This window comes from Salarias fasciatus, chromosome 16, assembly GCF_902148845.1.
Source record: "Salarias fasciatus chromosome 16, fSalaFa1.1, whole genome shotgun sequence".
Taxonomy (NCBI): Eukaryota; Metazoa; Chordata; class Actinopteri; order Blenniiformes; family Blenniidae; genus Salarias; species Salarias fasciatus.
In genome coordinates, this window is record NC_043760.1 from 25,015,353 (window position 1) to 25,028,579 (window position 13,227).

The following is a 13,227-nucleotide window of genomic DNA, read 5'->3' on the forward strand; positions in this document are numbered from 1 at the left end:
TTAACGTTGGTAAAAGTTCCACCACCGGAGAACTCCGGATTCTTCCCTTTAACTGCTGCAGAGCTCCAGTTTCCAGACGAGGGAAGCGAGAGAACAATCAGACGCCGTCCGGGTGGAATAACACGGAAGAGTCTAACTAGGCTAGAACTCATTACATAACTACACCTTACAATGGATATTTAAGTGTCACTTTTATCACAGAAGTCTTCTCATCTTTTTTTTTTGTCTCTGTTCTGTTCTGAGTTTTTGTTTTTCGTCCTAATTTTTTACTCCCCGATCCGTTTGAAGTTTGTACTTTAGACGCTGGCAGAGCAGCTGACTCCTCTCAGGTTATTCTGTGTATCATGGCAGCTCGTACTGACTGCGATCATAAAGCCAACCACACTGCAGCCTTTGTTTGCACAGCAAGGTAATGATGTGACAAATTTACCAGTGTGTTTATTCAGTCTCTATGCAGACTAATATAAAACGGGCACATATGAACTCTGATCAATACATGTGATTTAATGGATCATTATTGCTTTATTATTCAAGCCCAGAAAGGCAACATTTGGAATAGAAATAAATGGGTTTTTCCTAGTAGCTTATAATATTGGTTTACAGGAACACCTCGAAATGTTTTAGTAGAACAACAGAACATACATAAATTTCAGATTTATCACATAGATTGCAAAGTCTCAGTGTTTTTATTTTGAATTCTTTATCATTTATGCTCATGAATCCATAAATCCATCCGTCCAGAGACACACACACACTCACATTCACACCTACAGTAGATTCACAATCACTGATTAGCCTCAAACAGTGTGAGGAAGCCAGTGTACTTGGAGAAATCTCTCATACGCAAAGGGAGAACATGCAATTCTACACAGAAAACTGAAATGCATCTTTTTTTGTGGCACATCCATAGTTTAGGATGGAAATCTTCAGCATGTGAGACATGATGTGGCATCTCTGTTTAAAATAGTCCATGGTGTAGTGGTCTCTGGCCCTTGCTGGATTGAACAAGTGCTCCCCCTGCTGACCAAAACCTGAAATGACGTTCAGTGCAATGTTTCCCCCCTGAGGTCTGATTGGAAGAGGAGATACTGAATCAGCTCTGCGGGGAGGTGGAGGTCACGGATGCCGCCCAGCCTCTGCCTGCCCACAGTGTTCCTGATGTGTATCCGGCACAGCTGGACCAGAGGAGCCACTCCTGGAGACACAGGAGCCGTTTTTACACAGGAGCCGGCGCCAACGGCAGCACGGGCCTGATGGCCGGCCTCAGTCGGTACCTCCTGCCTGTCGGAGCAGCGTCTCCGCCCAGCTGCCGGGAGCCGCGAGCTGCAGCGGCGTCTTCCCCTCCGGGTTGAGGAGGGAGCGGTCCGCCCCGTGGTCCAGCAGCACCGTCAGCAGCTCGGGGCTGGACAGGCGGGCGGCGATGTGCAGGGGAGCGTCGCCACACACACTCCTGTTCACACTGGCACCTGAAGGGGGAGGAGAGGCGGGGTCAAAGGTCATCTCCTCTCAGTCTGTTCTAAATCACAGGAAAGTCTTTTTGTTTTAGGCGACTCGTCGATTTCAGTCCAGTCATTTCAAGATATTTATATCATCTTTTCATCTCCTTTTGCTTCCTTCATTGTGAAACACTGGTGATAATCTGAGGGGCGTGACGGCGGATTTACCGAGCTGGAGCAGCTTCTTCACGGCGCCCAGACGCTGATTGGAGCAGGCAACCTGGAGAGGGGATCCTAACGTGTCGATATGCTGATCCACGTCCGCTCCGCGCCGAACAAGAGGTTCAATGCACTGCGGCTGACCTGCAGGAGAGTTCCCCGCGTGAGCATAATGAGGAGTGATGTACTTGAAAGAGTCTGCTCACGCTCCACATCGCAGAGGAGAATCAAAAGAAACACACTTCTCTTAGCACATTTCACACTGGAAGCTTTTTTTTTTTTTTTAAATCACACATTCTTCATAATCTGTAGCGACTAACTAAACTTGATCAGAGTAGATTATCTGTGTGTGTGCTGAGGAATGTGACCTCTGACCTTCGGCTGCAGCGCTGTGGATGGGAGAGCCGGCCGGGCCGGCGCCCCGGGGGTCGGCTCCGTGCTGGAGGAGCAGCGACACGCAGGTCACATGGCCCCGGGCACAGGCCTGTGTGAGCGCAGTGCGGCCGTCCACGCTCGAACCGTTCACCTGACCGGGGGAGCATATAGATTCACAGAATGTCAAGACAAGATCTGTTTGAATTGTTAACGAAATAAAATGATCAGACAGCAGGTCAAAGGTGACTATAGTAACATCTACTGTAGTTCATAAGATTTGTGCTAAATAATGAGTTTTTGTGCACAGAGCTCCTTCTTTGGTTAATTTCTTACTAAAATGTGTCCTCCGTTAGGGACAGTCTGGCAATAATTGATCGTGCTGTTACAGACTGAATCTTCGACCAAACAGAAAACACATGTTGTTGATCTCACATCGACTTCAGAGCAGTGAATTTCACAACAGAATCACGATGACCGCCTGACTGACATTTGCCCCATTTTCCATCAAAAACTGGGCGCATGCAGTGTGGCCCTGCATGCACGCTCCATGCAGCGGCGAGACTTTATCCAGAGTGTTGAGATTCACGCATGCACCCTGTGAGCGAAACACAAAACACATCGATTCACTGGAATGCAGAACAAAACCTCAGGCTGGTGATTGGTGAAGAAGTGAAGTGGTGTCTGACTGTACCTGTGCCAGGAGCTTCCTCAGAGTGAGGATCCTCCCGTTGAAGGCTGCATCATGAACTGGAGACCAGTCCGATTCCACGTCTTCAAGTCAACATCAACAGCAACAAACACTCAGTGTTCATGTTACACATGTTCGTTAAAGAGTCCTCCGGTCGTAACTCACCACTCATCAGAGGGTTCGAGAGGAAAACAGCTGCTCCACTTTGACAGGCCGCGTCTTTCTGAGCCTGGCCGTTTCCAGCTGACATGCTGCTCCAAGAAGATGTCTTTATGGCCTGATTGTGTCTCTGTCCGCAGATAGGATTTCAGATGCGTCCCGGGTTCACTTCTTCTTGCGGACGAGCTGTGGCAGACCGCCTCGATGCCCCTGACGTCACTTCCCCCCTGAAACAAAGTGTTTGCCCTGCAGGAAACGGGCTGGTTGAATGTAACAGTGAGGGAGGAGCGAGAGGAGGAATGGGGGCTTGTTGAGCAGGTCTGTAATTTGACACTGTGCATCCACGCCCTTCCTCTGCGGCAGGAGGGAAGGTGTCTGTTCAAGTCGTGAATAGAGAGGCGAGTAATTTGTTATTCTACTGTACGTGTGGGAAACTGTGAAATGACTGAATGTGTGTTTAACGGTACATGCTGTCAGTTTCAGTGGCTTTCTGTATACAGAGGATATAATAAAGAATAGATAAGACAAATGCATCAATCAGGTGCACTAACTGGAAAAAGGAGCTGTTTTTTTCCCATCCAAAGGAGGCAAACTCTGGAGTTTGTGTTATTATAATGAATGGAGTCTGTTCTGCCTCACAGTTCAGCCCCTAACATCTCCTGAGATAAGCTGAACTGACCTCTGACCTCACAGAATGGAGCTAATTTCTTCACAACAGCATACAAACTGCTGACAGAGCACCTGTATTTTTTAATTTCTTCATAAATCCTGTGTGATTCTAAGAGAAAAAGTGGTGCTATATGTTTCTGAACACTGCAGTTATTAATTTAAGCCGCTGGCGCTGATCCATGTGCACGATAGATGCAATACAACTGAAGGTTATTGGTGCAGCTAAGTCATTTTAGTGCACCAGCAATATCTCCTGTTCGGAGCTCCAATCACATTACACAGAGCCCAGCAGAGGGCGGCCGCACAGAGCAGATGCTCAAAGCCAGTCAATACTCCGACTGTATTCCTCAGGGAGCTTTTAATCCCTGGCAGCAGGCTACAAGCTCGCCATGCAATTGACTTTGTGCCTTGTCAGGGAAGGTGCATATGGATTAGAATACCACTGAACAAAGTGAATGAATGCCCTCTCTGTTGTTCCGAATAATGAGAGCCCTTGACGGGTTTGTTCTCCCCAAAATAAATCTGATTCAAACGTCCAGCAGCGTTGTCAGATCTCAGGCCAAACAAGCAGATCAAGCGGCCGCCATGACCTCTCCTGCTCTTACACTGGGTCAGTCTGCAGCAGGCATGTAGGATTCTGCTAAACCATGCCAGCAGACTGCAGCAAGGATTCCTTTTTTTTTTAAAACAAGCCTTTCATTATTGGATGAATAATTCAACTAAAAGAGTTGGGTTTGGCATTTTATAGAGAATTCAGTGCAGGGAATGTTTTAAGGCGGCTCGTCTTTCACCGGATTGATCATTCATCGTGCATCTTTTGCACAGTGAAGCCAATAATATAAAGACAGCGATACAATATGCTCATATTGCAAAGTGCACCAGGTTTCCCGTGCAAATGTGAGCATGATTTCTATGAAATATGATCAGGATTTGGCTCTAAAGCTCCTCATATCTCAGTGTTTTCCTTCGGCATGCTGCATTAAAGCAGCACAGAGTGCATGGCAGTGTGAAACAATCAAAGCCAATTTCAGAAAATGCTGTTAAATCTTGCAGATGAAGGGCATATAGTGGTATAGGTATGTAAATCTTTGCAGTCCTGTGTGTATGTGTGCATGTGTGTGTGTGTGTGTGGAAGCGGCTCACATCACCTCCTGGAGAGTCAGTTTAACACTGAGGTCGTGCAGATTCCTTACAGACACATTGAGGCTAATGGGATGAATGAATGAACCCTCTGCCTTCAAGGAGACCACTTATTAGTCGAGCCACTGAGTAATGGAGGACCCCCCCTCTACATCTGTCATGTGGTGTCTGTGGTCTGACTCTGTCTGGACTCCTTCTGGCCAAAACTATGTGTCTGTAGAAAACATAATATGATGCTTTTAAGTGCTTCCACATGGTATTTACCCATTTCTAACTCAAAGATATATTGTGTGTTCATGTTTTCTCATAGAAAAGAAAAATATATAGGTGATGTGGGGATGTTTTTATATGATGGTACAACAAATATGAGTTTCTGTAGTAAAAAAAAATATATCTGTAGATAAAATTCACTTGATCGACCCAAAAAAAGCCTGCAGTAGCTGAGTGAACTCACCTAATAAGACCTAAACCACTCTCCCACACAACAGCTCTTTGTCGGCTTCTTGCATTGTGTGGCACACTTTAAGCTCACAACCAGAGGGGGATTAAATGGAAGCACATGATGATTCAACCCCGTGATTTCTCTGAGAAGTTGGGTCATGGACTCAGTCATTTCCTCTCCTTTCCTTTTTTCCCCTTCTTCTACTTTCTGCTCCTCTCACTCCCCTCTCTCTTCCCCTCTCTCCTCTTCCTCCTCCTCGGCTGTCCGCGATGGCGTCCCCGCGCCTGGAGACCTTCTGCTGCCCGAACCGGGACGCGGCCACCGGGTTCGTGGTGTCGTTCCAGCCGCTGCTGTTCGGGGCTCTGAGTCTGGCCAGCGCCGCTTTCAGCTTCTGCTTCGCGATCCTGCAGATTCTGCCCAAGCGCAAAGGATACCGGAGGCTGGGACAGTACCCTCTGCCGAGGCCCGCGTCCTCCTCCCGGATCCTGTTCATCATCAATCCGTGTATCATTCGTTCATTTGATATTCAATTAAGAATCAAAAAACAAAATATTGAAAAATGAGTCGTTTTTCCTTTTTTCGTTTTTAAAATGAAAACAAATAAATGAAAATTGGTTTGTTTTTCAATATCCCGTTTGTTAAGACAGATCAAATAAAGGAAAGTTGAAATGCGGCCACAGAGCAGACTTTAATGTGATTTTTCAATTTCTTCGATCTCCGTGACCCGGAAGTTCTATCGTCTGTGTTTTGGTTTTTGCCGGCGGGAAACGTGGGCGGGTCACGTCAACCTGTAGTCCAGCACACACTACAGAAGGATCAGGCCGAATTTTGCCCCGATTTTCTCCTCCCTACCGAAGACAAGGTCCGGGAGTATGCTAATGATCTCGGGTCCGATCTTCGTGTAGTGTTCCGGGGGTTCAGAGAGATGTTTTCCAGTCGGAGCCTCTCGGGAGGCGTCGGAAGGGGAGATCGTAGATAATGAACATGTTTAATATTTCTGATCGCAAATCCTGTGGAGTGTGGAGCTCTGAGAGGCGCTGATCAGCTCCGAGTAGAGCTGTCCACACCCTCGAAATAAAGCTTCCTGATTGGCTGGTGCTGCTGCTTAAAAAAATCCCCTCTCAGCTGTCAGAGATGGAGACATATGTGATATATATTCACTATATGACAGTGAAAGAGAAAAGTCAGAACTCCTAAACTCAGCAGTGAAGAAAGTGATGGTTAATCCTCAATAACTGGATCGCTCCAGGATAAACTGGATTTCCTCCATTCAGACCCAAACTCTGATCTGCATCGCAAGTCCTACATTAACCATCACGGAAGAATGAGGAAAAAAATAAATGGAAAAAAAAAAAAAAACAACTTTAATATCCTGACTCCGTGCCTTCAGAGAGAAGAGCGACGCATGATGAAATTTACCTAATCAAAGCTCAACGAGGTTTTATTCTGGTGTAAACTATCCAATCTGGGGACAAAAAGAATGATTTAAGATATTTGGTGATCTAAAAAAGTAGCTTTGTCAGAGTCTGCTACTGCTCTTAAGCGATTAGGTAAATTTCATTATGCGTCGCTCGTCTCTCTGAAGGCAGGGAAAGTTGTTGTTTTTTTTTTTTTTCCATGATGGTTAATAGTGGACATGAATTCAAACATCGGGATTATTGCAGGACTGGCGATGCAGATGAATGAGCAGATCAGAGTTTGGGTCTGAATGGAGGAAATCCAGTTAATCCAGGAGCGATCCAGTTATTGAGGATTAACCATCACTTTCTTCACTGCTGAGTTTAGGAGTTCTGACTTTTGTCTTTCACTGTCATATAGTGAATATATTTCACATATGTCTCCATCTCTGACAGCTGAGAGGGGACTTTTTTTTAAGCAGCAGCACCAGCCAATCAGGAAGCTTTATTTCGAGGGAGTGGACAGCTCTACTCGGAGCTGATCAGCGCCTCTCAGAGCTCCACGCATCACAGGATTTGCGATCAGAAATATTAAACATGTTCATTATTTACGATCTCCCCTTCCGACGCCTCCCGAGAGGCTCCGACTGGAAAACATCTCTCTGAACCCCACGAACACTACACGAAGATCAGACCCGAGATCATTATCATACTCCCGACAGTCGGACCTTGTCGGCTTCGGTCGGGAGGAGAAAATCGGGGCAAAATTCGGCCTGATCCTTCTGTAGTAGTGTATAGTAGTGTGTGCTGGCCTTAAACTGACCCACAGGGTCCCGTGACCCGCCCACCTTCCCGCCGACAAAAACCAAAACACAGACGATAGAACTTCCGGGTCACGGAGATCGAAGAAATTGAAAAATCACATTAAAGTCTGCTCTGTGGCCGCATTTCAACTTTCCTTTATTTGATCTGTCTTAACAAACGGGATATTGAAAAACAAACCAATTTTCATTTATTTGTTTTCATTTTAAAAACGAAAAAAGGAAAAACGACTCATTTTTCAATATTTTGTTTTTTGATTCTTAATTGAATATCAATTGAACGAATGATACACGGATTCTCATCAGTGTCTGTGACATTCTGGGCTGTGCAGGTAAAGAAAGAAAGGAGAAAAAGAAAGTGCTGGAACTCACTTGGTTGTTTTTATATTAAAAAAAAAAAAAAAGAAGAAGGAACAGTCTGCTTTGCTTTATCCTCCTGTTGATGCTGTCTGGATCCAATTACGCACACGTTACGCGTGCATGCTTTAACCCTTTTAGTGGAGAAGTATCTGCTGAAGAGAAAATTGTTTTGTCTATAAGCTTGATCCCGATTTATTGAAGATCCTCCGCCTCGTTTTAGGCTGAAGAATGAATCATGAGCGTTGAGTGTGACTCATAAAAACATGACTCATCTCGGCTTTTTGAACGCAAACCAGTCCTCAATCCGAGCAGGACTGCAGGTTATTCCACTGTCCAGAAAGCAATCTGACATCTGAACTCGCTTTGGTGAGAGTGAAGCCATGTGTTTTTCCTCCGCGTTTTCCTTCACCTCTGCAAGTGGAACAGCTCGAAGCTGAAACAGGCTGTTTTAGTGCGGAGCAGCGTGTTGTCTGCATCACATAAACATTCCTGGAGAGCTCCCATTTTTCCACAGAGGAGCAGGGGGAGCTTTATGGAAACACCCTCATAAAACACACCTGGGGGAGGCTCGCATTTCCATTATGTAATTCAAAAGACTCCATGACTGAATCTAATTAATAGAAGCTGAAGGAGGAAATTGGATGTGATTTTAAAATGTTAATTTAAAACAGTCTGTTCTAAAGTCTTGTGTGGAAAATGGATGTCATTGCTGGGGGGCTGCTGGGTGTTCCAGCACGTGAGATCCTGCCAGAGACCTGATCCAGATTGATCAATTGATTCATATTTTTTCCAAACTATTGCAAAAGTGCTGTTTTGTGTGTTTATATAACACTTTCAGTCTTCATCATTCAATATTTCTAAGTTTTGTAGGTTCCATATGTTGGATTTTAGTCTTTGAGGAGTTCCTGTTGAGGAATTCCTGACCTCTGACCATCCGATGTGGTTCTCTGCTCCTGCAGGTATCGTGGTCAGGTCGTCCGTGTGGCTGGGCCTGCCAAACATCGTGGACAGCATCTCTGTGGCCAACAACACCGACGTCTGGCCAGAGGTCTTCTGCGTGGGCAGTGCAGTACGTATCAGCTCTGTCAGAGCGCCGCATTGTTCAACTGTCAAACTGATCGTTTAATTAAACCTGATTCCGTGCTCTAAATGCAAGTTTGCAACATATTTTTCAATGTGTGTGTGTTCCAGATGTGGATCCAGTTGTTTTTCAGCGCTTCCTTTTGGTGGACCTTCTGCTACGCCGTCGACGTCTTCCTGGTGGTTAAGACGTCTGCAGGAATCAGGTTGATCCATCGCCACCTTCCAGCCGCAGCTCATTAGCACCTCTGCATCTCCTCCGACTCGCACCTTCTCCCTGAACTGACACGAGACTTTCTCATTGACGTATCGAGCAGAGCTTGTAAAAAAAAAAACATCTTTCTCTCTCTTCTCTTTGCTTCCATCTTTCACTGCTTCACCTGAATCAAACCAACATTCAAACAGCTTTCAGCTGGACCTGAATGACCGTCTTGTGTTTCTCTCAGCACGGTCCCCTCAGTCCGTGCAGCACATGTGGTTTGTGAGCTTTAAAAAAAAAAAAAAAAAGAATAGAAAAGAAAAGCCTTCATCCTTAAGATGCAGAGCTGCGGCATGTGTTGTGATCTCCGTCTCATGACTGGTTTCTCTCCCCATCAGCACCATTGTCCTCTACCACATGATCACTTGGGGTCTGGCGGTGCTGCTGTGCATTGAAGGGGTGGCCATGCTCTACTACCCCTCCATTTCTGAGTAAGACGCCTTATTTCTTCTGCAAGAAACACAGTCTTGGTGTACATAAGAGTTTCATCAAGTCCTTTCAGTTCTGTCTGCCTCTGCAGTGCTGTTACTGCGATTCAACAGAATCCTAAGAAGCTTAAGTGGTGCAAAACGAGGACAGCATGGTTTGTTTAGTGCTGCGGTGATGATATAGTGTAATGCTGAAGTTTCTCAGGGAGTCCAAACAGGTGGGACTCAAACCATGAAGCTCCTGATCCTTGTTCTTACCGGTTTCATCTCATTGTCACACTTTTAGTAACACTAACCTGCATTATAATTCATTCATTCGTTCGTCTTTTTAGCTAAAAGCAACCAATATAAAACCTTAACTCAGTGTTTGTTCTCCATTAGAACCCAACATAATATATATGACTTAAAACAGACACAAGACTCGAGTGACCCGAGTCTGAGGTCGATCGTTTACACAGAAAAATGTTTGTCAGACTCTGGTTTTACGTTTATCCCACTGATTTTTCTCACTGTTGTTGCAGTAAACACAATAATTTTGTTAAGGTCTGCTAACTTGTGATTTCCAGTTGCTGATTGAATTATTTGTCCTATTTTTCTGCGTGTGTGTGTGTGTGTGTGTGCAGTTGCGAGCAGGGCCTCCAGCACGCCATCCCGCACTACGTGACCACATATGCCCCCATGCTGCTCGTCCTCATCGCCAACCCCATCTTCTTCAGCCGGACAGTGTCTGCAGGTCTGTTCCTCGTGCTCACGGTGAAGTGTGTGTGTGTGTGTGTGATGAGAGAGAACATAAACCCTCTGGTCTTCTCCGATGCAGTCACCTCGCTGCTGAAGGGACGGCAGGGCATCTACACCGAGAACGAGAGGCGTCTGGCCAACGAGATCAAAATCCGCTTCTTTAAAATAATGCTGGTGTTCTTCATCTGGTACGTTCGAATTCTTCATCGATGAGATTCCTTTCCCGTTTTCCACATTAGCTGCTTTCCTTGCTTTTGACTCCAGTTAACTAAGTTTAGCAATGAAGATAGAAAACAGGAGGTGGAATCCAATCCAGCACGAAAACTCACTAATGACTCTCTTACATCACTTTTATTTAATCTGCTTAAAACCAGAACGTACAAAACAATATATGTTGTGTGTTTTATGAGTGGCTGATGGGCCAGAATCATTTTTGCCAAAGTAAGCAAATGATTGGAGTCTTTTCTGTTTTCCTACACAAAATGATCGCACCTGGTCAGGAGTGAATGTTGCAAATAGCCCCTTATTAAAGCAAATATCGTTATTATACCGCATTGATTTTAATAAGCTTATTTCCACAAAATGTTGTTCAAGTTTTGTGTGTTTTTTTGTGACCAGTTTGAATCAAGTTTGGACAAATTGCTTTTTATGTCTTTTTCCTGGTGTTAATTCAGCCCGTTTCCATTTATTTCCAAATTCTATTAAAATCACTTGGCTGGGAGTTTTTTAATCCACTGCTCTGGAAATTAGGTCAGCCTTAGTTTTGGAAAACCTTTACAAAATCATCCATGATCATAAAACATTATTGTTAAAAATACATCTCGTTGGTTCCCATCATGATATCTGACTTTAACTAAATTATCAGAAAATTAATTAAAACAGCAGAAGCACAAGAAACTAATTCCTGTATAATGTAATTTGTATTATTTTTGTAATGTTTCCTGTTTCAGCTGGATTCCCAACATCATCAACGAGGGCCTCCTCTTCTATCTGGAGATGCAGGCGGACATCGACGACGGAGGGTTCAGGGACATCCGGAACGCAGCCCTCATCACCTGGTTTATCATGGTGAGCTACTAAACACTCAAACACCCATTAGTCTAGTTTAAATTCACATTTTGAATCCTGTATTCATGTGTTTCCCCCCCCTCCCCTCAGGGCATCCTGAACCCCATGCAGGCCTTCCTCAACACGCTGGCGTTCCACGGCTGGACGGGCTTCGACGTGGACCTCAGCCTGCGGCGGCGCCGGGAGCTGGCCTGGGACTCCGCCTCCACCTCGGCGCCCAACGCCGGCAGCCACAACCCCGTGGTGGGAACCACCCTGCTCTACCAGAGCCACGTGCAGGCGGCCCAGAAGAGCATGATGGGAAACGGGCAGCATCACTCCGACGCCATCAGCGTCCTGTCAGAAGGTAATAATTGGCCTCGCAGTGGAGAAGAGAGCTCGCCGGTCTACCAGGGCTGGTGAGCCTCACGGACTTTACCTTTTCTATATAAAACATCAATTTCTAGTGTAGAAGCCTTTTTTTATTGAAATTATTTAAATTATCTCCAGTTTATAATATCTAAACTCACTGAAATTCAAGATTTGTGATTGATTTTAGGTAGAATTTTGTATCTTTTAGTACTGTAGTCGTGTCCTGTTGAGGTTATTTAAAGACTGTGGAAGTGAACAGCATGGGAAGTTACACATTTCCTCTCTTTCTGAGCTGGAAAAAAAGTCAAATGAACATTGCTGCTATCATTCTGTGTTTTGGTTTTTCACTGGTTCTTTATGTATTTTCACAAGTGCAGCAAAATGCTGCTGCAAAATGTGACTTTTTTTTTTTATAAAACACAGGATGGTGTCAAAAAGTCACATCGAGCTTTAAATGGTAATGTGACAATATGGTGATCATCAAAGGAGCAGAAAAGCTGAAAAATAAGAAAATCAACACTCTGGATACAGTCAGATGTCGCTGTAGAGGGAACACATCATTCATAAAGCGACTCTTTATTCTACTAAAATCCAGTCTGCCTCTAAATCACGTACAGCAGCATCAGTTTGACCAAGATGCACCTCATGATCCGACCCCTTTCTTCAGAGTATGCTGAACACTCACTGTAATATTATTATTAGCAATATTTATTCTTTCACTTACGGAACATTTTTTCATCATCTGCTTGTTGTTATGTGCACAAATGTAGCTCATGTACAAAAGATATTCATTGTTTTGTATCGCTGGTGGTTTGAATGTGAAAAATAGACCAAAATAAAAGTATTTTTTTTCTAATGACTTTTTTCGTTTATTTTCATACTTTTTGGTCCAATTCGTATTATTACTTAATACTTGATACACACACACACCTTACAGTTGTGATAAATCTAATCTCCTGATAGATGCAGCCTGATGAGCTTTGATATTTGTCGTGTTCGGCGCCCATAAGTAATCTCCCCTTATTTTGTCTTGCTAGGTTCAGAGTCTAGTACAGTTGAAATCCACATTTCCAGCGAGCTGCCAGACTATGAGGACGTAGACGCGGACGGAGAATCCCTGGAGAACTCAGTGAGGCACTAGCCGGGCCCGTCTTCAGTCCGCCTCTGTCGTCCTGCGCAGCACGGCGCCGCTTCCCCCTCTCTTTTGCTATAGTTTGTCTCCTTCTGGCCTGTGCTGTCCTGTCCGGGTTCGGCGGAGCAGGTCCCGGTCTTGATTTCAAGTTTGTCACTCGACAGAACAAACACGATATTTTCCAATCAACAGTTTTACAGTCCGACCTTTAAAAGTACTTGTAGTGCTCGAGGACAGATTCCTCCAGGCCTCCTCTTTCACTTGGTTGCACTGGATTTGTAAAAACAAAAATGCACTTTTGACATCAAGCTGAAACAGAATGTAATAAGCTAGAGTAGCTTTTTTTTCTTTTTTGAACAGTTGTTTAATTTCCTACCATCTTTCTTGTATTTTTGCACACTTGTATTTTGTGTTATTAAACAGAAAACAAAAGTCCTGTTCCATTTTTATGCTCCGATTTATCCA

General features: G+C 44.6%; 2 protein-coding genes across 3 annotated transcripts; one reads left to right on the top strand and one right to left on the bottom strand.

Annotated features, from left to right (window-relative positions):
• Positions 1-491: 491 nt before the first annotated feature.
• On the bottom strand, positions 492-3,097 carry LOC115402833 (ankyrin repeat and SOCS box protein 9-like). Its single transcript, XM_030111414.1, has 7 exons — positions 2,884-3,097; positions 2,722-2,801; positions 2,518-2,625; positions 2,031-2,181; positions 1,665-1,799; positions 1,275-1,466; positions 492-1,195 (listed from the first exon to the last, which is right to left on the bottom strand). The coding sequence occupies exons 1-7, from the start codon at positions 2,966-2,968 to the stop codon at positions 1,044-1,046; spliced, it is 903 nt and encodes a 300-aa protein (XP_029967274.1). The 5' UTR covers positions 2,969-3,097; the 3' UTR covers positions 492-1,043.
• A 1,138-nt stretch (positions 3,098-4,235) lies between these two features.
• Positions 4,236-13,182, top strand: gpr143 (G protein-coupled receptor 143). Of its 2 annotated transcripts, XM_030111412.1 has the most exons (11): positions 4,236-5,453; positions 5,539-5,620; positions 7,646-7,678; positions 8,666-8,775; positions 8,898-8,992; positions 9,384-9,476; positions 10,097-10,206; positions 10,291-10,399; positions 11,162-11,279; positions 11,370-11,625; positions 12,668-13,182. In XM_030111412.1, the coding sequence occupies exons 1-11, from the start codon at positions 5,286-5,288 to the stop codon at positions 12,769-12,771; spliced, it is 1,278 nt and encodes a 425-aa protein (XP_029967272.1). In that variant the 5' UTR covers positions 4,236-5,285; the 3' UTR covers positions 12,772-13,182. The 2 variants fall into 2 exon arrangements, with proteins under 2 accessions (XP_029967272.1, XP_029967273.1); XM_030111413.1 differs by having other exon boundaries at positions 5,278-5,620.
• The last annotated feature ends 45 nt before the right edge of the window (positions 13,183-13,227 follow it).